This window comes from Gobius niger, assembly GCF_951799975.1.
Source record: "Gobius niger genome assembly, chromosome: 10".
Classification (NCBI taxonomy): Eukaryota; Metazoa; Chordata; class Actinopteri; order Gobiiformes; family Gobiidae; genus Gobius; species Gobius niger.
In genome coordinates, this window is record NC_136861.1 from 25,570,176 (window position 1) to 25,597,836 (window position 27,661).

Consider the following 27,661-nt stretch of genomic DNA (forward strand, 5'->3'; position numbering starts at 1 on the left):
CCAGACAGAAAAAGAGATGTCTGGCTTGCGATTGAGCATTTCCTCTTTTGGGTTAATCTATTAGATACAGTATCGGTCAGAAGTTTGGAAACACATTTTATGTTTTGTTTTTTCTTTATTTTCAACACTATTTACATTGTTGATTCTCACTGAATGCATTAAACTATGAATGAACACATAGGATTGTTAGGGGAACTAAAAAGGGTGAACTAACTCAAAATATGTTTTATATTCTAAATTCTTCACAATTGCCACACTTTAGTCGTGGCATTTTCTCAGTGAGCTTCATATGGTCGGCACCTGAAATGGTTTCAGACAGTCTGTGAAGTGAAAACCATTTATGCTGACTACATCGTGAAGCTCACTGAGAAAATGTCAAAGCAGTAATCGAAGCAAAAGGCACCTATTTTGAAGAATCTATTTCACTTTTTTTTGTTACATACAAACATAATTCAATATGTGTCCATTCACAAATGAATGTCTTCATTGAGAATCTACAATGTAAATACTCTTGAAATGAAAGACAAAACAGTTGAGATATGTGTGCAAAGAACTTAATCATTTAGTGCTGACCATTAATATTGCTCTCCATGATACAAAATTGTGCAACTTTTGTTTTGTGATTTTGGAGATTCTGAGCCCAAGAAGAACTAGATTCAAAGGGAATTTTGGACCAATCAAAACCATCGTACTGACAGTATATGGTGGGACAAAACAGTCACATGGCCTTACTCTGATTAATGAAGAAAAAAAGAATCCTTGTCTTAGTGTGGATCAGATGAGAAATTTAAAAGGGAAACTTTCAAAAGCATCAAAGCCGATGTAAAGCGTCAGAGCTTGTCCCAGAGGATGTCTGTTGTCATAGGATCACTGTCCACTCACTCACCTGCAATAAACTCATCACTTAAGACAAGACAGAGAACTATAATATTATATTTATTCAGATCAAATATTTCTAATACAAAATAATTTATCTTTGCAAAATGTTTAAATACTAACAAGAGAATCACCAACAAATAATAATTTTCAGTTTATAAACACAAAAATGTACCGTAGTTCTTTTTGGAGAAATGTTCATTGGCAAATATAAAAAATGTCTTTAGTAAATTCAGCAGCAACCAGAGCACAGTTCAGTCAAAATTCAATGGAGGTAGGAATAGAAGTAATTCAATCCATCCTGGTCCTAAAACAGCTTATGTCCCGCACAGCTGTTCTTTTTATCCGCTCTGTGACTCCTCACTTCAGACTGTACCTGTGTGTAAACAGCACTAGCAGCATTGTCTGCGGTGCATCTCATGTTGTCAGTTGTTCAGGGTGACTTTTTAACTTGTGGAACTTGACACTTTCCAGCCTCTCAAACTTCTTATGGCAGAAGTCACAGGTGAAGTTATACTGCGCCTCAGAGGTGTGTTTCTTCATGTGCCAGTTTAAAGAGGCCCGTTGCCGACACTGGTATCCACAGATCTCACACCTGAACAAAGGACAACGCATGAGCAAATCAGATATACACAACTGATCCCCAAACAGCTCGTACAATCTCATCCAGGCCTTTTTATGAAGGGGCAAAGAGAACAGTAAATATACACAGGTCTCAAATCCTTGCCTAAGACATGCAAACTTCAAGTAGGAGTTTAATAGTCTAGTTGTTGACTTACTGTAATGGGGTCTCTCCAGTGTGAGTGCGCCTGTGGACCTCCAGGTGATTCTTTCGCTTAAATGACTTCCCACAGGTTTCACAGGTGAAGTCTCGAACTCCTGTTGACACAGGAAAGGCACAAACATTTTAGTATATGTTTTCTGTATGCCATGTACACACAAAAAACATGATTTAAAAAAAGGTTTCACATGATCCTTAAACACATTTTTGTTGAGCTTTTGGCTTAAGTTCTGAATGCTGAGAAGTTTGAATTATAAAAAATGTTCAGATCCAGCTCCAGATGATGTTGTTTTATGATATGTTTTTAACCATTAAACAGTATGTTTGAAAATAAAGAAAGACGCATTCAAAAGCGTTGAACAAAGAAAAACATTGTAGATTTAAATATCATTGTGAGCCCACCTGAATGAATGATCATGTGACGATGCAGGTGGTTGGACAGATAAAACTTCTTGCCACAGCCTGGGTGTGGACACACTTTGGTTCGGCCTTTCCTGTGGACCAAGTTGACGTGATTCTACAAAGAATAAATGCATTGTTTTTTTAGATTAACTAAACAAAAGAACAGGCCAAGATGAATCTTAATACAGTAATGTTGTACCTGAAAGCTGCTGATGGCCACATAAACCTGACTGCAGCCTTCATATGGACAGTGGAACATCTTCAGCATCCCATCCGCCTCGATCACTGGACCACGTTTGCTCCTCCTCCTGGTTGATACAAAATTATGAGAAATGTTTACAAAAAGACACTCATTGATAACATGCTCATAAGGCTCCTACTTAAATGAATCATACCAACCTGCTCCTGTGTGGAATTCTGTCAGGGCTCATCTCTTCAGGGTCTTCAGTCTTCAGCTGCTGGTCACTCAAAGCTAAATGATAAAGTTCACATTTCATTAAATTACATACTTTATTTTTGGTTTATTGGTTGGAAAGGTGCAGATTGTAGCTATGGGCCGATATACACCCGTTGTCCCGCTCTCACAAACTCTCATTCATCCTTGCACGTGTTTTTACTGGTAGGTGCGCACATATGGCCCCACCCAGCCTTGGGGATCAAACACGGGCACTTCTTGCTGTGAGACACGAGTGCCACCCACTCTGACTTTGCGCTGTGCTTCAAATTAAGTTGCACAACATACCCTCCTCACCTGTCACAGACTGGTCCTGGTGTATCGTGGTTGTTGTGTCCAAGGGGCAGATTTGGTTGTAGGAAACGTTGCCAATGACAGCACATGCAACCTCCTCCATGTTGCCGCAGTTAAGCTGGATACCCTCTGATGCTAATGCCTCATAGCTGGGACCAGTGATAATAATCAACTGCACACAACAACAAAAATAAACATAATCATTATTAAAAACATTGTCTCTCTGAGTTTTTCTTTGGTTGCACTTTTCTGAAATCAGACAGTATGTGAACATGGGCCTGTAGATACACTGTGTCAATGTGTGTGGATGCAAAACAACTTCCTCCAGTTAAATACAGATGAAACTGAGCTCACACAAAAAGAAAGAGAAGCTCTTTCACTGGAACCAAAAAAATCTGCTCGAGTCCTGACCACAACCAGGAAATATGACAATACAAGTCCAGTGCTCTGGTCTCTGCACTGGCTTCCTGTCACTCAAAGAATAAACTTTAAAATAGCTCTGCTTGTGTACAAGTCTCTTCATGGTTGGGCACCAAAGTATATAGCTGACATGTTAAATCCATATGAACCACCTCGGGCCTTGAGGACCTCAGGGAGGGGTCTCCTGGTGGTTCCTAGAGCCACCATTAAACACGGTGAGGCTGCGTTTCAGTTTCATGCCGCAAAGGTGTGGAACAGTCGCCGTGACGACGTGAAACAGCTCAACTCTGTCCAGGTTGAAAGCATGGTTATTTACTGCTGCCTATGGCAAGTGAACATATTTAACAAATAATAATATAATATATTTGTGTATATCTTTATTAGGTAAATTGCATAAATTAAATTGATTTGTTTTTATTGTATTTTCATTATATTTCTATGTGCTTTGGTGTTGTGAGGCCCATTGAGGTGTTTCTGACATGAAATGTGCTATATAAATAAACTTGCCTTGCCTATCCTTCAGCTTAGTCCTGGTATATTTTAGCATTTTACCTGAGAGGTTTCCAAGGCACTCCTCTGGTCTGGAAGCTCACAGCTGACAACCGCCTGTAGACTATGAGGGTCGTACAGTGCACTCCGCTCTAGTGCGTGCATCGGTGGAGGCATTGCTCCACCCAATACTGACTCCTCACTCACACCTTCCACTCTATTCACCAAAGACACACACTGGTATCCCGGTGGCACTGTCGTGAGGTGGTGCGTTTCACTGTCCTCGGCCGGTCTCAGATCTTCACAGTCATCCTCGGACTGAAATGCACCTGGGGACCCCTCCACAGCCCACACCGGGGGCTGCTCTGTCTCTGTAACACCAGTGGGCAGGTCTGGAGAGGGAGGCGGGATCTGGTCCATCGTGTTAATGGTGTCATGGTTTACAGGAACAGGCTCGTGTTCTTCCATGTCTGCAAAGCAAATATTTCTATGTTACATGCAGTGCACCTAGTTTGAATTCTCAGCATGTGACCTTTCAAACTGTGTGGCAATTTTGCATAATGCAATATTGCAATAACCTCAGTGACGTGTTTGTGTAGTTGAAGAGGAAACTGAGCCCTTTTTTCCCTGTTGTGGGACATTTAACGAGGTAAGTAAACAAAATGCTATACAAAAAAATATTGTAAAACCTTTGTCCAGTGTCAACCCTAAAAGATTATAGAATTCAACACAGGGCATCATATTGGGAGACAATTGTAGCTTCTGACAATACTATGATCTCCAAAGATGAAGAAAACTGGTGAGTTTCTGCAGATCTTGTTGCTGCTCAATTGCTGAACCTGGTGTTTCATGCCATGTCAGTTCAATGAAAGTGTAATGATTGAAGAGTATATAATGTTTTACAGTAAAGTGATGATTGAAAAATGTTCACGTACGTTTTGCCCGTCTGTGAGTCCGTCTTCGTCTCCTCCTGTGCACAGATCTTTTCACTTCAGAGGCTGCAGTTACAACTGTGCTCTGCTCCTCTCCCTCCGTCTGCCCACCCTCATCCTGCTCAGCGTCACTGGGCTGAAAACACTGCGGGGGGCACAGGTACTGAGTAAACGAGTGTGTGGCATCACACTGCCACAAGGCAGCCGTGGAGGAGTCGGACTGACACTCCACAGATCTGAGCTGAGGTTCCAGAGGACATGACTCAGAGTGGTCCTGGTACCAATGGACAATGCTCTGCAGGCTAGACACACGCCCCCGAGTGTCTGCAACACAAACAAAAACATCCCTCACCACCAGTGCAGATGTGTTCCGTGAGTAAATACCTTGTACCGACACACATTTACTACATTTTGCCAGATAGTTTTATCATTGTGCACAGTTATTTCCCCCAGGTTTCTCTTGTGAGACAAACTCCCTTATAATTGACTGTGCATAACCGAAACTTCCTGTTTACTAATAACAGACAAAACACGTACAATGTGTGTATTTAATATTTAATTATATTTATGTAATGTTGCAAGTACCTGCTGAACTAATCAATAAGACGAGCTGTGTGCTTTTATTTTGGTGTGCTGGATCGAAACAGAAAGTCACTTCTCGGGCAGCGTTGTTGTGATTTGAAGTCATGGATCATTAACAGAAGGTAAATGTTGTTGCAGAAGAACACATTAAGGTGGATAACCTACCATTGATCTGATTTGATGAGTGGTCGGCTTCTGTTTTCTTCCTGAAAGCAGACAGGACATACATAGTGGCCAAATTGTTCTGTTCAGTTAGCATTTCAGTTTAAGAAATTAGTTCAATTCTACAAGAGTGACCACTAGTGTCTCTTTTGCTTGATGCCTACTGCACAGCCATTTACTCCTACGTCCTACCAGTGTAGATTTTTAACAGCAAATCAATTACATATTTAAATATTTATGTTATCCAGTGCAGTTTGCTCAATGTCCATCCAAACTGCTCAACTGCTTATCTTTTATTTAACTTATTTTTTATTTTAACTTTTTTTTAAACATTTTTTTTTTTGCTTATTGAGGTGGTCACCCTCCAGCAGAGCCTGTGCAGACGGACTCACCCACAGGGCTTGTTCGGGTCGCTCTCTCCGTAGGTGGAGTGGAGCAGGATGAGGTACTCTGCCAGCCCAGCATCACTCAGACTGGTCCTCAGACGCAGCTCACTCCACACTTTATGCGCTTCTCCGAGGTACACTCGCCTCACGTCGTATTTCTTTCGGGATTCATGCCGTCTCCTCGCACGGTCTGAGTCTGTCAACCTCGGCCGACCCCTGCAGCGTCTGTAAACCCCTGTTTCATGCTCCAACGCTGGCTCTGTGTCCGATGGAACCGCTAAGTCTGCCAATGTGTGCGCCATCTTGCCTACAGCTGATGTTGTGATTGTGTGACGTAGCGGAAGTACCGAGTAAAAAGGAAGCGTTGATTAAAATATGATTTTTCTTATTATGAAATAGAGAATTTGCTATCTTTGTTAGTTCGAATTGTGGTTGATATAAACTTGGTCTTAAAATACAATGACACTTAATGCTTGTATAAAATAGACCAGGTCGGAACTAAAGATTGGTTGAGGTGTAGCGCACGGAAGACATAACAAGCGGGACGTATGTAAACAACCGCGGGAACTTCTTCGGACGTGATAATTAGATTACTTCATTAGAAAATAATGATTTATGTAATTAGCATCGTACATTAATATAACTGTTAAGGCATGACGGACATTTTGACCCTCGTGTTTGAAACTTTTGTGGCGCAGAGTGAGCCAGCAGCAGTAAACTTTGAGACCTCCGCAGTGGCACCAGGCCGCAGCGCGCTGGTGGTGGGGGACCGAGCCCTGAGCCGCTCCGTGCTGCTGCTGGCCGCGGTCACTGCTGCTTCTGAAAGCGGCCTCAGAGTAATCTACCTCACCCAGACTCAGATCCAGGACCTCCCGGTGTCCCTGCAGAGGCGTGTCCCCAGGCTGAACCCAGCCACTCTCAAGGTAGACTGGCATAAAAGTGACATGGAATTAATATTAAGTTAAGCTATTACAGGACAGCAGAGGAAATGCATTGACACAATACACAACATATTAATAAGAGTGTAAAACTAGAGCTAATAATTGCCATATACTAGCCTAGGTGACTGTGTTTTAACCATCCCCATAATTTCATCCATTTGAAAACGAATAATATTAAATGTATATTTATTTTTTCTAGAAAATTACGTTTTGCTACCCCCAAACCCTAGAGGAGCTGTTGGTGCTGGTGGCTGGTCTTCACGAGTCTACCCAGTCCTCTCCCTCCACTCCTGCTCTGATCATTGTGGATGGACTGGAGGGTTACTTATGTAACTCCACACCCAGTGCTTCCAGTGGATTACACACCAGTGAACAGTCCTCTGCGGCCCACTTATCCGCTCTGCTCTGCGACACGGCCTCCTTTCTCTCTCAGGTGTTAGAGAAGCAAGGGTCCGGCCACATGGCCTGTCGCCTTATTGCCTCTTTTCAGCCACACAAGGCCGCTGAGCAAAAGGGTGGGGAGCCCTCAGCTGATCTAGTTTTGGATGTTCTTGATCGATACTTCCTGGTGAGGTGTACGCTGGATCAGAACAGGAGCTATAATGCAACATCAGGTGGGCTCAAGGAGGTTTGGAACATTTATTTGTCCCGTTTAGGAATCACTAGGACTAGGAGTGAAGACCTCAATAACCCACAAACTTTTCAAGAATGGAGACTCTTGCTATCTCCTGATGGACTGATGGAGTTCAAAAAGCCAGAAAACAATTAACATATTGAACTTGTAACATATGGATTATTTATTACACAAACCAGACATAGGAACATTGAAATAGTAATACAGAGTTGTAAAGGGCCCTCATATATGGTGTGCTAAGATTGTTGTCTTGAACCAATCCAACTTCTTCATGGATCTCCAGCAGTGATGCATCTAGCGCAGTGGTTATTAACTGGAATGACCCACAATCTCCCTGGGATGACAAGCTGCGACCCAAATACGCCTTAGACTTAATATTTTCATCAAATATTGTTGTTGAATAAGATAACATTAATTTTAACAGAGCTGTGGTCCCAAACCTTCAAGTCAAAGTACCACCCAATCACAAGCCTTTCAAGTCCATACAATGTTTATCACCAAGATCATATCAAGATGAAACTGGGTCTAAAAATTGTCTAAAATAAACCTTGGACTAACATAAAAACTGTGTGTTTCGGAGACAGGTTTGAGGAATATGTATCTGTATTTGCTTTTCAACTGTTTTAGTTTTGGGAGCACAAACACTTCAAAGGAAAACAGAATTGGATTTATTATTTATTACAGCTCCATTTTTCTTTTTTCAATCTCATTTTCTTACGTAAATTTAAAAAACAGATTAACACAGGTAAACACAATCTACACTATGTACAGGTAATTTACAAGAACCGACCTCTTCTTCCTTATGTACAGAAAAGGGATATAATCAATGTACATTGTACAACCAGTGGACTCCTTTGTTTGAGTCCTAGCTTATCCTCTTTGGTCCTACAGTTTTAATCTTTAATAACTTTGATAGTGTTGAATGGCTGGCTGGTTATTTCATTTAATTGTTTTACGTTTTCTTTTATTTTGAAAAGTTATATCGGCTAACCTAACAGTCTAAATAAACACAAGCAACTGCTATAATAAATAGAATGGATTAAAAAAGAGTTTATTAATATAAGTGTTGACTCTTGTTTTATTTCTCTGAATCTCATAACAAATCTAGTATATTTAAGGGTTTAGGGTTTGAACATCAGGAAAGAAATCTGAGTAATAAGTAATAGGCCACTGTTTTTAAATATGTTATTACCTTAGCTTAGACGAGTTGATATATAGCTGTCCAGTCTTTATTCACATAAACGGCACAGACGGCGTTATAGCCTCTCCTCATCTATAGCTCCAAACTGAGGTGAAGTTAGAAGCAACCAAGCTCTTCCACGTTTTCCATGTTTAAATACGGTTACATGAACATTTACACGATCCAAGTGTCGTCGCACAAAATTAAACATGTCAATTTTCGAAACAGATAAAAATGGGAACTACATTGTAAGGCGTAGTAATATTATGCATAGAATAGAATTGCAATATAGTTCCCCTTTTTATCCGCTTAGAAAATCGACACGTTTAATTTTGTGTGACTATACGACTAACGCTTCAGACTTCACCTCCGTTTGGATCCATAGATGAGAAGAGGAGATGCTATATGCAAACGCCGTCTGTGCTCTGTTTACGTGACTTAGGGCACACGTAAAGACCAGACAGCTACATGTCAACTCGTCTAAGCTAAGGTAAGAACATGTCTCAGTATCTAAAAACGGTGGCCTATTCCTTTAAAGCAAACCTGCAGTCACATGCAGGACCGTCACTACTTTTAAGAGCTTAAAAAGTGACTGGTTATTGACACATGTTTGCTAAAACAGAAAGGCATGTTGGAATTGGGAAAAGAGTTATTGACAAACCTTTTTTGGTAGTGGCCCCCCTAATGACGGGACATACTAACTCACCAGTTGGCCTAAACACGGCTTGTTCCATACTCAGCAGTTGTCATTGATGTGTTGTTGCCTTGTCAAAAAGGCTCTTCTCAAAAACACGTCGTTCTTGTACTCGTGGGTAAATACTGGCACTCTGTCCTCCGGTCTGCTCATGAGACTGTAGTCCATGGAGACCCCTGAGTCCGCCACTGCCATGTAGGTGTATCCAGGGGGTTTGGGGGCCCAATCTTGGTTAGAGTACTCAAAGCTAGACTGGGACGAGAGCTGTCCTGATCCAGACCCCAAGTCCGAGTGAGATTCTGACGTCTTCCTAGACGTGAACAGAACCTCAAGGGGTGCATTCTCCTCTGGGACAGCATCCTGTTGCTTCCCCTCACTGTTCTTGTCATGGCTAAGGGAAACATAAGTGTCTTGGGACTCCTGGGAGTATGGAATTGGCTGCTGGTGGATTTCTTGTAGACGCTCCATAAGCCAGTGATCATGTGACTTAGTGGTCCAATCCTCACTCTGATTGGAATCGCCTCGTTCCAGAGACGGTCCCATGTCCACATCTGTCTTCACGTCCTGAGACACCCTCCCCTGGGTCATCCTTAAGCCTTTAGGAGGAAGTGGAGGAACCTGCAGTAGGGGGTTCACCGATAGCTCGGAAAGCACTTCAAGAGATGAAGGGAACTCCTCAGCGTAGAACAAATTTGGGCTCTGCCACAGATCTCCACTGGTGTGTCCCATCCACTCCTGTCCAAAGAGAGTCTGTTTCATCTAACGGACAACAGTACTAGGAATATTTGTCTATCGTGAGCGTGGCAAGGTACAGCACTCATCAAGTATGGTAATAACAGATCAGCCACTTTTAGATGTTCTTTTTACCTGAAAGTCCCCACCGTAGATGGTAAACAAGCCTTGGAACTTGCTTTCTGGAGTTGGAATAATTGGCCAAACCTTTTTTATCAGAGATCTGTGAACAATCAGAACATGAGAAAAAACATACAGTATGCTGACGTGGGCTAAAGTTTGTTTGGAAAAATGTGTTTGTTTTACTGACCTGCGATAGGACGCCAGCATAGTGAGAGACAGCGCCAGGAAAATGCATGAGATAATCACACTCAAAGATATGATGAGTGGGTCAAGTACTGCAGACAGCAAAAAGTGGTTAAAGCAGCTACATGGAAATAACGTATGCCTTGTATTGCCTGTATGCTCACCTGCAGGGGGCGTATTGATAAAGACCGGGTCACTCCATGCGCTCCAGTAGCCGCTGTAGCTGATGCCGTCCAGCTTCACGCGCACCTGGACCTTGTACTTGGTTGCTGGCTGCAGACCTCTGAGAACCAACTCTGAAGTCGCCCGGGCCACCTCCACCTTCAAACCACACACACATCTATCAAAACAGTGCAATATAAAGCGCTTTGGTACCTTGAAAATGTAAGGCTATATTGTTTTTGCTTGTATTGTGTGAGATAATGCATTGGAGTGAGCCATAACTTGCAAAAGACTATTACTGTACCTGCTCGATAAGGCTGTCCGCAGGGGAAAAGGTAATCTCGTACATCATGCTATCATCCATGTACTTTAGAGGAGGTGGAATCCAGCTGACATTGACCTGTCCTGGCTGTGCACCGTTGCGTACGGTCAAGTTAGCAGGAGGATCCAGTAGAACTACATTCAAATTGACAACATTAAACATCCAGAAGGCACATTATAAAAGTAATGCTGAATTGAAATAGCTCACAGGTTAGCTCAATCTGCAGGCTGCGGTTGTGAATGGGTCGCCCCTCTCGTTTCACCTGTATGTCCATTTGCACAAACATCTGGGTTTGATTCAAACGGCAAACATACAGCTTCTTCCCACTTGTGAGGTGGAATGCCTTAAGTGGGCACTTACTGCTGCGTTCATTTCTACAATACCAAAAAAAAAATATTTAAATTTAAAAATCAATTCAGGGCTTGACATCGACATCACTTGTAATGTTACAGTTTCAGGTTCTTGAATGACTGTAGGAACATGTGCGTACTGGTATGTGTATATGAAGGAGTACTGGTCCACTGAGCTGGCCCTCCCCTCATCCTCCTCCCAGAAGCAGGTCAGATCCTTCCTCCCTTCAGCGAAACATTTAGGGTTTTCTGACACTTCGTGCAGCAGCATGGACACTATAGAAACAGGGAGAATACCATGTGGACCATCAGATGCATCAAATCATTTATAAAAACACACTGACAGCTTAAGTTAATGTAAATTATTTGTCTTGCTTAGGCTACATAAAAAGATATCCTTGGGGGTAAGATGTTGGCTATACAAAATACATTTGGCTTCTAATTTAAAGCAACATCTTAACATTTCAAATGGCTAGATGCCAGTTCAAATCAGTAGGCTACATTTTTAAGTTGCTATAGTTAATATAACTTTTCATCCTAAAAACAATTTAACTTAAAAATGTATTTAAAACCAGCCGTTGCTGTCCAACATGCTGGCTAGTTTATTGTTGCAAACAAACATCAACATCTTTCTCACTGAAAAGACTGAGGCAACATTAATTAAATATTGTTCATTATTACTCTTTTCGCCTTAGCACTACACCATCACAAACCTACCTTTCTTTTCGAAATCACGTGCTCCCCGGACAACGGCGACTCCTGTAGTGCACAGTACAATTAAGTGAACTGCCAACAGTCGTCTTAAGTAATCATAGGTCATCCTTTAGTTTTCCACGAGAACAAAAACGCCTTGTCTCTCCGTCGTTCTCCCACATAACTGGACAACAAGCTGCTGTTGACTCGTGCGCCTCTGATTCTGTTTGGGGAGGTTTGTTTTTACCCAGATATTGTGGATAGCGTAACTCGTTTTCGCGCCTGTTGAAGTGCGATAAGACGCGCGTACAGGGGGTGTTTACAACTTCCAAGGTTAGTGGCCAGAGGCAGAGCGGCACGCACGCGGCAAACGGGCGGGATCCACGCGCTTTCTGATGTTTACAAATTACATGTGGTGCGTAAAAGGCGCACGAGGAGATTGCTCTGTGCGTAAAGGCGCTCGTAAATATGGCTCAGGTTATTTCTTCCAATATCATTATGCTGAACTTAGGCCAATTGTTAAGAACACAAAAGAGATCTCAACACAACATGAAAATGGACATACAACAAAAAACACATTATTCATTAAAGTGTATGCATTGATCAAGTGCTCCAGATCTGACTTAGGCTACCGCAACTATGCTATTCTTGCTTTTGTGCCTTACTGAACGGTTTCTTATCTCTATAGGTCGTCTGTACGCACGCTAGTCTTCGTTTGGTTGACCTTATCTGTGCACCAGGCGCAATGCTTCTTCGCAAATGATAAGCCGCAAAGGGGGCGTTGAAGCCCATCCCCTAAAATGCAACACGGGGCATTACTTTACATCACCGAACCTGCGCGGGGGATCGTTCCAAAATCGGCATTGTGGAAAACACCTGCTTGATGGATGCCTGCCTTGTGCTTTGTCATACAGTAGATGTCCATGTAGCCTGAAAGTGCCTGAAATCTGTGGTGCCAATTGAGAGGGCCCAGGCAGGAAGGGGAAGATGGGGAAATATTCTTTGAGGATAATGTGTTAAGTATTGTGGTTTCTCTGGTACAGCAGATAAATGCTGCGGCCTGATGGAAGGGGTCAGGGAGGAGGAGACAGGAGGCAGGCCATCAATTACACTTCTGGTGCAGCTCACCACAAAGTTAAGAGTGGCCGTTGAACTGTACTGAGGCAACATCTTCTTGATGGTGGGATCCAGTTTTGGTCAATGTGTAACACTGTAATAAGTCAAGCGCATACCGGGCGGCACACTGACAGGGCAGATCTGCCAGTTCATTCACAAAAGTTTACAGTATTGGCAATCCTCATTGTCTTTCCCCAAACAGTACTGAGTTGACTTATGAAAGCTACTTTGATGATATTCCTAGTATCCAAATTGCAGCTGTACTGTACAAGAAACATGACAATCCAATGGGAAAATCCAAGTGGTGTGTGAAGAGTAGGGAGACACGTTAAGTCAAGTGTCAGAGCTAGATGCTAACAAACACAACTAAACACTCTTTATTTTAGTTTTAATTTCCAATAGTCAATTTTGTCAACCATCTATTACATTCAAAAGAACAAAACATTTCTCTCCCAAACAGAGTAGACTTTATAAATCACAAGACAAAAGTACAAGTGGTCTGTAAAAAACATTCAACACGAGCAGACTCTGGTCGCTAAAATGCAGTGCTTACATTTAGTGTAATGATTGACTCTAGTCACAGACTTCACCAGGTCTAAATAAGACGCAACCTGCGATTCATTGTTAGGACAACTATCACTGTTTAGCAGGAGTATTGACCAGTGAGATAAGTGACCACTGACATCAGGGAGTGGCGGCCGACCACGAGTGGCAATGGCAACTGCAATATCGCTGCAACCTTTCACTGACAGTATGTAACCAGCATGCAGATGCGAGTAAAGAAGGCACTGCAACATAAAGATAATACACAGAACGATTTGGCTTCTTGACTTGATTTGCCATGCACCAATGAAGATATAGTTTAATACTTAAAATAAGATTCCCAATACAGGGTATGCACAAAGCTCTTACAGTGGATGCGACATAAGCAGTTTGACACATACAGTAAAAAGATACAAAGTGAGCAAACCTCGACTCAATCAACATTTCCCTTTCTCAGTACTCCTTGCAGAAAAAAATAAATATCTCAAGTTTGTCATGCTAACCATGTACTCCAAATACATTAGTACTGAGCAAAAACAGGCACTAGTCTCTGTTCATATCCATCTTTCGGAATCTGGAAGTAAAGTTGTACGCTCGCATCTACCACATGCACGTCTATTACTGCCCTAATGAAACTGAAGCAATCAATTAATGAATGTATACTTGTGAAACACATTATGTACTTGCTCCCATTTTGGCCTGGGCACTCAGTCAAAGCAATAACTGAAACAACTGTGTGAAACAACCAGATGCTATTGTATATAGACAGAATCAAATTTCAAATTAGTATCTCAGCATAGGTATTATAATGAAGGCATGAGATTATGCAGGGGCATATCAATCTGTCTGTATCTATGTGCCACATGCAACCTTATTATATAAATAAAGATCTTCGTCTTCTTATTTCATAAAATCCTACCAATTACGACAGGCCATCCTCCTATTGTCGACTGTAAGAAGAATTGCACATTAAAATGCATTTCAGTACAGAGTTAAAAGCTAGTGGTTAAGGCAGTTGAGGTGTGAGGGGAATTAAACAGACTGACGATTTTATTTACAGTGCACACAGTGGCCGCTTATGGGGAACCCTCACAATATTGGCACCCTGGAATAATATAATAGCATGGATTTAATAAAACTTAATTGAAGCAGCTAGTTGGGGCTTGAGATATACAGTATGTGTAGTCATGTACACTCAGTGGATTCAGAACGTTTCCAGATCTCTTTCATTATTTCCACTTTATGATGGAGCTACCAATACTAAAATCCTGAAATATATATTCTGTTAATAAAAATACACCAACTACCCAACAATATCACACTAGAATACAAAAGTGACATAAGTATTCAGGGTTGTGAATACCTCCTGAACCCACAATTACTTTGTTACTAAGGGTGCCAACATTAGTGGGGGGAATAGCAGACTGGTCCTGTTGGCGTCACCGGGGCATGGTCGGCATCAGAGGCACACAGGATGATTAGGTCTCCACAGAGTACACAGAGTGACTAACAGGAGCAGGCGCTCTGGGTGTCGGAGGGCGAGTCCTTGAGGCTTTGGGTCCTGTGGTCGGACACGAGGTTCATGTCTCCCTCCATGCTCTCGTTCATCTTGTCACAGATGACGTCAACCAGCCGCTCGAACACCTGCTTCACGTTGATGTTGTCTTTGGCGCTGGCCTCAAAGAAGTGGAAACCTGTGACGCCAAAACAAACCTTTAGTGAATGTATTAATATTAACGGAAAGCCTCATCTTTCTCTTAGTGGGGTAATTGTAAACAAAAAAATGTGGATTACCATGTGATGTCTGGGATTCACTTTCGGTTTCTCTTTTGGTGCACAAAGTAATTTTTCCCCCTGTTATTGCTCTGAAGACTTATGTTGTTGGCTAACAGTAGGGAACAACTCATATAAAACTTAGTAAAGACAAAAAACCTACTCAGTTCCCTGTTATTGATCCCTACGTGAACTTAAGCGGTCTCATGTTAGACACTCATTAGATATCTGTTGCTATGAAATGACATAATCTGAAAACACACCCAGGAGTATTCATATTTGAGAGAAGCCTGAATCATGAACTGTGATAACTACAAAGCTATGAGGGTTTATACACACAGTCGGTGCATCACGGACCATAGTAAGCTTACATCACACTAATCTAATGGCTGAATAGCTTTTACCTAGCTCCTCCGCTAACCGCTGTCCGTCCTCTGTCGGGATGAGTCTGTCGTCTTCCAGGTCACACTTGTTCCCCACGAGGATCACCTGTGCATTGTCCCAAGAGTAAGTCTTGATCTGAGTTGCCCTGTAGCCAAGACACAACCAAACACGACCTTAAATAACTCATGATTTTGCATTCTGTTTATGATTTGCAATTGTATAACTTTAATAATAACTTTTTTTTTTTAAATTAACAATACAATGTTCTGTTTCAGACTAGCAAATGTGTGTATGCTTGCAGACTGTAGTGTGCACAGTAAAAAAAAAATGGCCAGATTACCAGTCCTGCACCGCGTTGAAGGAGTCCTGGTTGGTGATGTCATACATGAGGAGGAAGCCCATGGCCCCTCTGTAGTAGGCTGTGGTGATGGTCCGGTAGCGCTCCTGTCCTGCTGTGTCCTGTGCACATTCACATTGTATTTTACTATGAGTGAAGAAGGTTCACCACAAGGAGGCAGCATTGCTCAACAGTACTGCATGACTTCCTTATTGTAAAATACAAACTTAAAGGAGCTAATCCTGATTGTTTTTTTCTTTGATTTGTCTTCCTTTAGTATATTTTTAATTCAGACATTTGTGGAGAAAACACTGTAGCTCTAAATATAAAGCATTTGTATCAATTTCATGAACTTGCAGGAGAGTTTTCTCACATTTTTGTTTAAGTGACCCTGTAAAATGTGAAATGTGCCAATAAACATGTCCCTATGAAGAACTGGGATGTTACAAATATGTCAGGAAGATTCGGGATGAGTTTGTACCTCAACCAACATTTTAATTTAGTGGTTTCCTCTCTCATTGTTTGAAATAAAACAAATCAGTTAGGTGATGCTTATAGAGTGAGCTCTTAGTGTTTTTTTTATTAACACTGAGACTACGACAGAAACTTGCACAAAATGAGGACATGTAGATATGCCAATCCTCATTTAAAAACTAAGAAGCTCCATAAGTCAAACTTTGCTTCGACTGATAGCATTAATTAGGAGTTGATGGGGACAGGTGCAGGTGCTAGAATCTGGCACAAAAGTGTGGTAGTCATTCTGCTTTCTCATTGGATATTTATAATAATAATAATACAATTCATTTGTAATGCACTTTACGTTGGATATCAAATAAGTGCTACAGTGGGCAACTAAATAAAGACATAAACAGTCAATACATATTTAAAGACAAGCATCCTAAACAAGCTGCATTCACTGTCAGGGCCCACGGACGGTGGCCTCAGGAAACAACAACTTTTAACAATGTAAATAGTTAAATAAATAATACAATGTAAATGTACATGTTGTAACTGTGGGGGGAAATAACAGCATTACGGTCATCAGTGAAACCAATATTTGATTTGAATAAGTTTACCTCCCTGGTTCCCAAAGTGGGGTCCATGGTCCCCTGGGAGGCACTACAGGCATTACAGAGACAAGCCCCCAAAACTCCTTCAAAACAGCAATGCATTGAAGAATTTTGAAAGGAAATGTCCATTTATTTGCTACATTACACTACTTTAAACCAGTATCTAACTCACATGCATTACTCGATGTGGCTTTCTGTCATGTCATTTTAGTACAATTATATATATAAACAAATCCTTTGAATAGAGTAAGTATGTCACTACATCAAGGGGGCCACAATGTCCTGGACCTTGGGAATGGCTGGTTTACCTCATATCTGTGGCCATGATGTAATATTTACAGAAACATTTTACAAACATCTTGCCTTACCTTGAACTTGTAACAGGTAAATAATGACAGAACAAATACATAATTAAAGTAAGAGCCTCAGAGTCAAACTCATATGAAGGCTGTAGCTTTCTTTTCATATAAATGACAAACAACAAACTATAAGCTTTAAACTCTTTTCCTTGTTGCTCAGTAAATATCAAATCAAGTTTCTATAATTGTAGTACAACATGGATCAAAGAAATAGCATAGCAAATACATGTGTAGTTTGTGTGTTCTTGGGTTTTAGATGATTGTCTGGTTAAGGCGGTCGAGCCCAATAAAAAAAACGGACATTTACTGACGCTTGTCATATTAATTCGTCTGCTCCCAATATTCATCATCACAGGCATTTGCCACCATTCAGCTAGTTATCAAAAGGCCTCTGTTTACACCAATTATCTGCCTCAAAGATGGCCTTTTGATACATGTTTCTCATCACAGTGGGATGTCCGGCTTCACATGTAACTGGTTTACTGTGTTATAATGAAGCCAGCACCTCCTGTGATGTCATGGCAGGGCAGATAGTTACTTGGAAACCCTCCGTGACTTTACTAACATTCAAGAGAGAAAGAGAGACAGAAAGACAGAGAGTGAGAAGGGGGTAATAGGGCTATACTTATGAATGTTCCATTACACTCTCAGTTGTTGTGGAATTCCAGGAACTCTCAATTCTCAATTCAACAATTACTTTTTAATATGATTTTGAATAGCTGAGCCCTGTCTGTTTATGACATATTGAGAGACAGAGATATATATTTACATACAAAGGCACTGGAGCAGGGCAGAGGGGTCTAATAAAGTGGCTGGTTGGGTGTATAAGTAATTGGTGTGCATCCTCTTGTGATGCTACACTCATTTCTCAGTGGACAGTGGCTCTGATGTCAGCAGGATTGTGAGCTTTAAACATGCGTCACCATGGGCCTATTTTAGAACATGTAGCACTCATCCATTGACAATAGAATTATGGAAGAACTGAGGCCGCGATGTAGATACTAATTTCCCCGACGTACGTCGCTTAGATCCCTGAAACTTGTTCACTTTGTAATGTGATAAAGCGTTAGAATGAAAAGCTTTTCAGACAAAGAATAACCTGACTAATCACAATCTAATCAGTTTGAAAAGTCCCAACTGGCAAATCATAAAGGCTTCAATATATTGTGTAAATGATCTCCACAGGTTCTTATTATGTAAAACCAACCAATGTGGAATTCTGTGGGCCGACATGGGTAATGATATTAAGGCTATTAAGGGCGACAAATACAGATAAGTTGCAATAGTGATGTAAATATTGAACTCAGCTCATACATAATTATTGTAATACCTTCAACATGTATTTACAATGGAAGAGATTTTTAAGATTGAACAGAAAGATGAAGGATCTCAGATAAAAGGCAGACGTGTTTAATACTTCATATATTATACACATGTTTATCTAATGTGCATCACCATAAGGTAAGTATACTACTTTTTTATATATAACTATATTTATGTCATTATTTCAGTCAGAAGATTTAAATTATTGAATTATGAAATGTAAAACAATTCAAATACAATTACTTTACCCCATAGCCTTTATATTTCTTGCATTTGTAAATATCTGTATATGATTATGTTTATGGCAAAATGCAGTTATACTTTAGACCAGCAGAGTGCGCACTTCATGACACAATGCAAAACAGCTATGTATTGGGCAACATGGATATCATTGTGAGCAAGAAAGTTTGACCACGGACAGGATCAGAACAAACATCATGGAAATCTCTGTGTGACGTACACAGGAGTGTGAGCTGGTGTTTTGGGAGCAGAAGAGAGAGATGGACTAAAAAAGCAGGATTACTGAAACATGCATGGATGAAACAAAACACCACTCTGGGTAGGTTTTTGATGAGGGTTTATACACAAAAACGAATTGTTGTTATCCACAAGCAAATTGGACAGAACGGGAAACCTGTGAGGATGAAATAGTGTTAGAATTTCATACAATTTCAGCCAAAACTGTAGCTGATTGTGTTTTAGACCAGATTGTTTGTATATTTGACAAATGTAGACAGGAAAAATTGTTCAGTTGAACGCATTATTTCCTAGAAGTTTAGATTTAATGCCAGTTTGAATCTAAATGACATTTAAGGCCTCAGTTTTGGCACAATTCCTTTAATGACTTGTAATGCCTCTTAAACCATGTCATAACTGGACATAAACCCAAACATGTGTGCCACCACTAGAGCTAATCGTGCCACTGTTTGGCAACTGCTAGTCTCACCCACAGAGATGCTGTGTCACACAAGTAGCTTATGCTGCAAACGCTTTTCTGAAGTTGCTCTTTTGATCTACAACTGTAATGTAGCACTGTTTCCAGAGGCAGCCGATGTGAAATGACAACAGAGGCTGAGTAGATTATTAACATAATGTTGGAAGACACACACTTCAAATGCACAGCACTGGGAGACTGTGCAATTGTATTGTGTGGGTGAGCTGCTGATAGAGACTTCCTCTGCTTTAGAGTCAAGGAAATACCACCTTTCTTAGTCATTAATCAGCAACATTAAAGGTTACGTCAGAGCGACTCAGGATAATACAGAAACTCCTTGCAATTAGTGATTTTGTAATTATATAATCCCACCAAATCACACAGTATGTGATGTGATATTCTATAGAGTCTCGTGGTCTTATCTTTTGTAAAGGTTATTCACAGTCATATTTAAGAAAGAAAAAAAGACTGCACTGCAAAGCATCATGATTCAATTATATTTTTGGCTGCAATAAACCAATCTCAAATAGACACAGAATTGAAATGTAAATATTTACATCATTATTTACTCTTGATAAACAAACAATATCGCAAGCCTACCATACAAGTAGATTTAGAAAAACAAACTTCTATAATGGTCATTCATGGAACCTTTTCCTCAAAGACGGGCAGCAGCTTGAGGTCAGATATATCTTTGATACATCTTGGACAATCGTCTAGTACAGCTCACACATTTTTAATCAGAGTATTTGTTAAGTGTGCCTGGTCAGCCGCAGCAGTGGCAGGTCTGATCAGGTAGTGAGGGAACAGGAGGTCTGTTTAGGCGTCGGCCTCTGATTCACACTGCATACATTTGTGCATCATCCATTGGCTCATACAGTGTTGGCTAAAGTGAATCATCTGTTTGAACAACTTAACCATATGAAGACAATGGCATTGGCTGTGTTTGTTTGCTATAGGATATGTGCTGTGGAAAGTTCAATACACTGCTTATGGAATAGGAGATTACCCAGTATCAGTCAGATCAGTCAGACTTTGGTTTATTAGCATCTTTGTTCGACTGTGGTGGCCGTATTTTGAGTTTGCATGTTCTGATGTGTTGCTATTATCCAGAAAACTGCATAATTGTATATCCATGTGCTCTGTATTTAGACTTTATATGAAATGGAGATCTATCAATATCTCTGAAAGCTAATAGTTTACCTGAGAGTGTTATGGTCATGCCGGAGCAGAGAGTGTGGAGCGGTAATTATTCCATACACAACTCAAATCTAATAGACCTGGAAACTTCTTCTTATTAGCCTGATCTCATAAAGCTAATCAAGTTAAGAGGATATGAGAAAGCAACGTAAAGAGCTGCCATATTGCGGGTGTAAAGTTGTGGCCTGAGGTGAACTCGGTCAAACACATGAACATTTTGTTTGAGATTAACCCGGAAAGCCAGGTTTTGTGCTTGTATTAGCAAACAGTGCACCAGCTGCTAGTTGTCCACTTAACCAGCAGCAGCAACAGCAGCAGAGTTCGATAAGATCAACTACTGAAGCTACAATGCAAACAAGCATTGTTACAACATGCTAAAAAGGTGTTAAAACTTGCAATGAACTGAATGATGAATGATTGAGCGTTTGAACATCTTTACACAATATTATGTTTTCAGTGATCCTTAGGACGATCATTTGGCCAGTTACGTTTATGTGATATGATAAGGAATTTCTTAAATGTGTGTCTCAATAAAACTAAAGCAAGCCAGGTGAGTATTTCATTACCACTGCAGGATAGTGCCACTGTATTGCCACATATTTGTGCTTTGCAAGTCCTGGAGCTTTAAACATACAGTAATAAACAACAGACTGAACTTACAACTCACCTAGGGCAATCCAGGAAAACCTCAGAATGTGTGTCTCAAATTCAACACGTCTTTAGCACTTTTTGTTGACAAATGAATAATTACACTTGCCATCACTTATGTAATATGAGGAAGTCCTGCTCGGAAGACTTTACAACCTGAATGTGACAATGGCTGTTCCCACCGCTCATGTTTAAGTAGTGTTGACTGAATGGGAGTGTGAAGCTGCAAGTATTCCACGTATGCTCCGACCTTTTATCACTTTCTGCTGCCTGACTGTCCACTCCTTTCAGGTGAGCATTTCAAACACATTTTGGTCGCAATAGAAAATGCTATGTTGATATGAGTGGCAATAAAAGACCCTCCTCCCGCTGTGTGGATATATTTCACTGTCATACATCGGTGTTAGCATCATACGGGGCTGCAGTGTGTTACTTTGTCGTGAGTGTCAGCATGGGTGGGAGTTCCTGATTATGTGAGGCAGCCGGAGGAACCTGGAGGGAAATGGAGGAACATGGCAAAGAGCTCCTATCTGGCTAAGAAAGCTGTAAAAAAATGTGACCTTTTAACCCCCACCTTAAAGGGATATTTCAGGATTTTTGACATAGGGCCTCATTTCCTAGTTATCCAGAGTGTTGCTGATTTCTGGAGATATTTTTTTTTGTAATTCATGCAGTTCTTATATTTGAAGAGCTACGTGGCGCTGGGCTTGTGCTAGGCTAGCGCATTTCTATGGTATCAGCTAGCCTGCATTAAAAACAGTCTGACCCGCTCCACAGAGCACCTGAGGCAAATCACTTATAACGCCAGACTAACCATATAAATATCTGTGTCGATAGAATAATTTTTGGAATATAACTGACCTTGCGATCGCATTTTGAGGGACTATTTTCTATCAGATCACTCCGCCGCTGTGTAGTTTATACAACCACGAAGCTGATGCTGCTCAAACATAAGGTATTTTAAATGCAAAATGGTTATAATTACTCTATGGACACAGACATTTATATGGTTAGTCTGGCGTTATAAGTGATTTTTTTGTTGTTGTGTTTTTTGGTTTTGTTTTTTTGGTTGTGCTTTTGACATGCTTTTGATATGTTTTCGACGTACTTTTGTTATGTTTTTTATTTGTTTTTGACATGCTTTTGATGTGGGGTTTTTGGTCATGTTTTCACTGCTTTTTTCCTCGCTATCTGGTCACTTTTTCACATTTTTCTCTCGTTTTTTGTCGCTTTTTTGTTGCGTTTTTCTTGTTACAGCCAGTGCGATGCCTAATTTGAAAACTAAGACCCTGTATGTCTGTGCAAGCGCTCAGTCGTACAGGAGTTGTCCATCTTCAATGAAGGTAAAACTAAGACCCTGTAGTTTCTGAAAATAGGTGTGGATGGCAGGTAACTGGTTAATAGCAAACACTTAAGAAAAAACTGTCTCACCCAGATCTGCAGCTTGATTCTCTTGTCTTGCCGGAACACGGTCTTTACTTTGAAGTCGATGCCCACGGTGCTGACAAACGCCGAGGTGAAGGAGTCGTCCGCGTAGCGAAACAGAAAAGAGGTCTTGCCCACGCTGCTGTTCCCGATGATGAGCAGCTTGAACATATAGTCAAAGTTCTGGTCGGCCGCATCCTTCTGAGACGCCTGCTGCTGGAGCCTCGAGTCATTGGCTGCCATCTAACAGAGCAAAAAAAAGAATCAAGTGAGACTGTGATACAAACAACACGTTTTGGAGTACAGTATTTGAACCTGTTTTTTATTTATGGTCAAAAAATGATAATTGTAGCCCTGGATTATAGCCATGGACTTTTAATTTTAAATATTATTAGTCCTGCCAAAACTTCTCTCACCCCACACAAGCCTCCAAAACCAACAACTTTTAGTGGATGAGATACCTTTCATCCAAATTAATAAGAACATTACAGAAACAAGGTTTATGCCATTGGAGAGGCATCTTTATTCAGAGAGCTTGGGCAGATGTGATTATAAACGGGCCTGATCCTGTTACTAACCCCACTGTGCCAAAGTTGTTCCCTGTGCAGATTCAAGATGACCTGAAGCCGCGCCATCTGTCAGTCTGTTGTCTGATTACCATTCATGCGAGCGCAACTTCTCCTGGGGCAGGTATCACAATAAACCCCATTAAACCATCGCCCAAACAGGATACTGGTGAAAACAAGAGCGCACCTAAAAGCCTGCTCTTAACCCTCAGACACAAACGGCTGACCGACTGCAGCAGCTGGGCCCCGCCCCTGAGCCTTCTCCGGGGAAACCAAGCCCTATCGCTGCATTTGAGCCCTATTAGCAGCCGGGTCAGTCAGTTTTTTGTAGGGCTTTTAGCCAGCCAGATGAAGCAGGGGAGGGAGTGAGAGACAGAGAGTGATCTATCAGGGCACGACCAGAGGCTATAGACGCAGGGATGTTGCATTGTTGGCTGGGAGTGACATTTAGGAGGTAATATTACTGCGCCGCAGGGCTGATGCGGACCACACAATCAGTTAAGCTCTTTGTAAAATGGTTCACGGCATTAGTGCACAAACTGGAGATGATTTAATGATTGCTATCCCAGAGAATATTACATTATTGGCTGTTTGGTCAAACAGCTTAGACATTGTGGGCAAGTAGTCGATTGTTAGACTGCACAGGATCATTGACCCCTCATTATGTATTATTTAGATCTTTTACTCCTATGATATTGTAAGAGTAAGAAAGGAAATTACATTATTAATTGCAATTCAAGCAAAATAGCAACTGCAGAGCTTCATTATTTGAGTTTTGCACAATATCCTATACACATAATAACTATAGTATTATAGTATTCGTTTAGTTTTGCATCAGTACTAAAACATTCTTTAGATGGCACTCTTCAAATCAAAGAAAGCAAAAGATTAAGGTATGTTATTGTAGAATGTCAGCGAGCTGAAGCCAGACAGTTCTGAGCAGTTTTTTTTAGGGGTGATCAATGAGTCATACTTTTCTGATATTGAAGAGGAGTGAGTTCCAAAGGGTGGGGGCAGCAGAGGCAAGGGCTCTGTCCCCCACAGTCCGGTGCTTGGATTTAATCATAATAATGATGATGCATTAGTTTTATATAGTGCTTTTCCCGACGCTCAAAGTCGCTTCATAATTGTATGCATTATTCATTCTCTAGTGATGGGATGCAGAAGGAGTTAGCAGAGCGGAGTTCATATTTAAGTCTCTTCTTACACGTTAATGGAATTAAATGGAAGCTTATTTGTATAGCGCTTTTCGCACCCAAAGCGCTTCACACAGTTTTAAGGGATTTGTACGTCATTCACTCCACACACACGGTGGTGGTAAACTACATAATCCTGACCTATTGTACATGTTTTAGTGGTAGGGGAAGCCGGAGAACCCAGAGGAAACCTACGCACACAGAAAGGCTCTGTTCGGGGTTCAAACTGGGGATCTTCTTCCTGTGAAGCATGAGTGCTAACCACCGTGCCACGGGACGAATTAAAATAATTTATAGTCAAATCTAACACAAATCACAAAACTAAAACAATTATTATTATTATTATTTATACAAGAAGCGTTAAATCCTAGTTGCAACTGCAATTTAATAGCTTAATACATCACAATACCCCCTTCTGTCCCTGTCAAAGTACAACTGTAAGCATTCATATTAACATTTGCTTATTGCTCATTTTCACAGTCTGCACTTTAACTACAATAATGACTGAGTATAACAGAGTATATCCCATTATAGCGAAAAGATCTAATGTAGCTGTTAGACTAGTCAAATTTTTGTTGTTGACTCCTTTGCTACACAGGAGAAGTTTCCTCAAGCAAAATAAACATATTTCAGTTTTTCCCCAACTATTTCATTGTGGTGTCTTCCTTTGCAGAGACTTGCACGAGGGTCGGTGTTGCAACAGGAGGCTAACATAAAGAACACTTTCACAACTGTTGTGTCTTTAGGGAATTACACAAAGTCCAATGCTTAAGTAAATGCGGGTCCTAATCTGTCATGCTGAATAATCCGACATCACATGATTTCAGGGGGTCCCGGGTAGAAGGATTTGGTGTCATAGCAATGACCACTCAGAGCACTTTTACTGCTGACTTTCCCATCAGCTTGACTTAAGCCAAAGGCAAAACTTGTCACATGCTTGCTATGTTTACAGAGCAGCTCATGGGCAAATAGGAATCTCATTAAGTCGCAGGTTCCAGTGTTCTGCTCCTTTAGCTTTAGTTGATGATTGTTGATCATTTCTGCTTTCTTTACTTGCGACTATATTTGAAACCCCTCCTCCTAAACATATTGCGAGCGACAAAGTAACGCTGCGATGTTGCAGTTACAATGGTAGTCCCAACCCTTTATTCAGCTCAATGGGGGTAACTGTGGACTTTGGGGTGAAACCTGTTTTACATGGAGAACTTTTATTACATAGAGCCCATCGTTCATAAGAACCCAGCGCATAAACAGTAACAACTGTTTTCTTCAACAGAACAACCACTTGCTTATAGCTTCCTCCGCCGATCTACACATCCACCCCATCCAGCCAATGAAGTGTTCACATCTTCAGACCGAACACTATGTGCAGAACAAGACAACCGCTCCTTCTGCAGAGGGCCAACCTGAAGTGCCCTCTGCAGGCAGCAGTGGAAATGACGCTACAAAACAGTAGCTTATGGCATGGTAGCAAATTGATGGCACACTTTGAGTAAAGAACTGCCCACGTGGGTTCGGTAATGGATTACGGGCTTAAAAAAAGTTTTGTCTTTATGGTGCAACAAAATCCAGGAAATCGCACTTCAGCAGAAGAAGAAACAAAGAAAAGAGGGTCACTCAAAACTACATGACGAACGTGATACTACTCCATCCACATTTTTTTTGATGATGGAGCTTAATCCCTGTGGGAACAAACCCAACAGTACTGAATAATACCGACTTCCTCAGCCTTTATCTGCATTTGCTTTGTCACGCTGCACGGCTACATGAGATGGTCCTGATAGTTGCTTCCACCTGCTGCTTGTGCCATCACTCAGATCACAGCATCATCTGTGACAATAGGTGCTCCGGGCAGATAAGCTTTGGGTCAGGGGAGGAGAATGGAAGCTCGTTTTATGGCACGCTGGCTGGCATTATCTGCAGTCAAACAAATACAGGCCTTTGCTCCGCACAGGGTTCGGTGATGGAGAAGCCGGGGTGGCATTGTTAGCTCATTACTCTGAGACGGCATGACTGGGAAATGAGCACTATTGATTAGCAAGCAGCTGTCACATCTGCTCGCCCCAATATAACCCATGGAAACAGAAACAAATGAAGGAATACAAGAGATACAACTACAGGATCGATGTGTTAAATGCACTATGTCTTCTATGAAAGGTTGCAATAAAGATAAGAAATGAACTATAACACTTGTAAAGGGTATAAAATGGACTGGCATCCCAAATCTTGACACAAAGTTAAGGGTGATATTGACATAAAGGTCTAATATGGCTCTTTAAAGTGTATAGATAACTTAGCCATGGCAGACTTCTAATAGCATTTGCAGACAGGAAAACTGGAGAGAACTTACAATGAAGCATCTATTTAAATCCTGCCCTGCTTGCTTGACCAATGAACTGAAAAGGTCTAGACAAAAGACTATACAACTGTGTAAATACACCGTATGTTGAAACAACTGCATGATGTAGCAAAGGTTATACAATACTCAGAAGCTTCAACTGCACATTATCACAACACTTGCCATGCCAGTTTCAGACCAGAAGATCATCAAGTGTCTCACCAGCTTTTTAGGCCCCAATAAACATAATGCGTTTTCTTTTTCTTTCCATGGACCCTGTAAGTTTTTCTACATCGACATTGCGGCCACATCTGCGATGGCTGATGCTGAATATTCACTCACCTCAGTGCGCTAAAGTGGTCCGAGCAGTTTCCGCCTCTCGCTCCTTAACGCTCGTGTGGTTTTTCGGGGTTAAAGTTAGCGCGAGACAAGTGCGCAGGTGGAAACAGGGTTTACGTCCAACAACTGCAGTCCCAGTTGGAGGCTCTTCGTTTCCAGTCTGATCCACTTGTTCGTCCACAGCAGCAACTGCGGAAAGGGGCTTGATGATGTGACTCCACTGTAGTGTACACACAAAACTCCGGGACTTTGGCGCATGCGTAAGAGGTCGCAGCTTCCACGCACGCCTCTTTTACACACTAATGTTTATCTTAAGGG

General features: G+C 41.2%; 4 protein-coding genes and 1 long non-coding RNA gene across 5 annotated transcripts in view; 2 read left to right on the forward strand and 3 right to left on the reverse strand.

The window, feature by feature from the left end:
* The window catches only part of LOC306968526, a 266,351-nt gene that overhangs the window by 5,685 nt on the left and 233,005 nt on the right, over nt 1-27,661 (forward strand). The gene's annotated exons all lie outside the window — the stretch shown is intronic.
* Nucleotides 981-6,090, reverse strand: znf653 (zinc finger protein 653). Its single transcript, XM_079564917.1, has 10 exons — nt 5,785-6,090; nt 5,396-5,436; nt 4,652-4,972; nt 3,780-4,186; nt 2,811-2,979; nt 2,459-2,531; nt 2,259-2,367; nt 2,060-2,174; nt 1,656-1,755; nt 981-1,471 (listed from the first exon to the last, which is right to left on the reverse strand). Exons 1-10 carry the CDS (start codon nt 6,078-6,080, stop codon nt 1,294-1,296), a joined length of 1,809 nt encoding a protein of 602 aa, XP_079421043.1. The 5' UTR covers nt 6,081-6,090; the 3' UTR covers nt 981-1,293.
* On the forward strand, nt 6,285-7,502 carry swsap1 (SWIM-type zinc finger 7 associated protein 1). Its single transcript, XM_079564270.1, has 2 exons — nt 6,285-6,701; nt 6,919-7,502. The coding sequence occupies exons 1-2, from the start codon at nt 6,432-6,434 to the stop codon at nt 7,486-7,488; spliced, it is 840 nt and encodes a 279-aa protein (XP_079420396.1). The 5' UTR covers nt 6,285-6,431; the 3' UTR covers nt 7,489-7,502.
* Nucleotides 9,094-12,028, reverse strand: epor (erythropoietin receptor). The gene is made up of 8 exons (XM_079564966.1): nt 11,817-12,028; nt 11,240-11,375; nt 10,957-11,123; nt 10,732-10,883; nt 10,430-10,586; nt 10,270-10,357; nt 10,095-10,182; nt 9,094-9,962 (listed from the first exon to the last, which is right to left on the reverse strand). Exons 1-8 carry the CDS (start codon nt 11,917-11,919, stop codon nt 9,270-9,272), a joined length of 1,584 nt encoding a protein of 527 aa, XP_079421092.1. The 5' UTR covers nt 11,920-12,028; the 3' UTR covers nt 9,094-9,269.
* On the reverse strand, nt 14,358-27,636 carry rab3db (RAB3D, member RAS oncogene family, b). The gene is made up of 5 exons (XM_079565003.1): nt 27,347-27,636; nt 22,911-23,147; nt 15,949-16,067; nt 15,629-15,753; nt 14,358-15,145 (listed from the first exon to the last, which is right to left on the reverse strand). The coding sequence occupies exons 2-5, from the start codon at nt 23,145-23,147 to the stop codon at nt 14,958-14,960; spliced, it is 669 nt and encodes a 222-aa protein (XP_079421129.1). The 5' UTR covers nt 27,347-27,636; the 3' UTR covers nt 14,358-14,957.

Coding starts and splice junctions, on each gene's coding strand:
- znf653 (XM_079564917.1), bottom strand. CDS start 6,080: ATGGCGCACACATTGGCAGACTTAGCGGTTCCATCGGACACAGAGCCA. Junction 4,187..4,651: donor GACTCACAGACGGGCAAAAC/GTACGTGAACAT, acceptor TTTGCTTTGCAG/ACATGGAAGAACACGAGCCT. Junction 2,175..2,258: donor TGGCCATCAGCAGCTTTCAG/GTACAACATTAC, acceptor TATTCTTTGTAG/AATCACGTCAACTTGGTCCA.
- swsap1 (XM_079564270.1), top strand. CDS start 6,432: ATGACGGACATTTTGACCCTCGTGTTTGAAACTTTTGTGGCGCAGAGT. Junction 6,702..6,918: donor TGAACCCAGCCACTCTCAAG/GTAGACTGGCAT, acceptor TATTTTTTCTAG/AAAATTACGTTTTGCTACCC.
- epor (XM_079564966.1), bottom strand. CDS start 11,919: ATGACCTATGATTACTTAAGACGACTGTTGGCAGTTCACTTAATTGTA. Junction 11,376..11,816: donor ACGTGATTTCGAAAAGAAAG/GTAGGTTTGTGA, acceptor CTGTTTCTATAG/TGTCCATGCTGCTGCACGAA. Junction 10,358..10,429: donor TATCAATACGCCCCCTGCAG/GTGAGCATACAG, acceptor TGCTGTCTGCAG/TACTTGACCCACTCATCATA.
- rab3db (XM_079565003.1), bottom strand. CDS start 23,147: ATGGCAGCCAATGACTCGAGGCTCCAGCAGCAGGCGTCTCAGAAGGAT. Junction 15,754..15,948: donor TTCAACGCGGTGCAGGACTG/GTAATCTGGCCA, acceptor TCTTGGCTACAG/GGCAACTCAGATCAAGACTT. Junction 15,146..15,628: donor GCGGTTAGCGGAGGAGCTAG/GTAAAAGCTATT, acceptor TTGGCGTCACAG/GTTTCCACTTCTTTGAGGCC.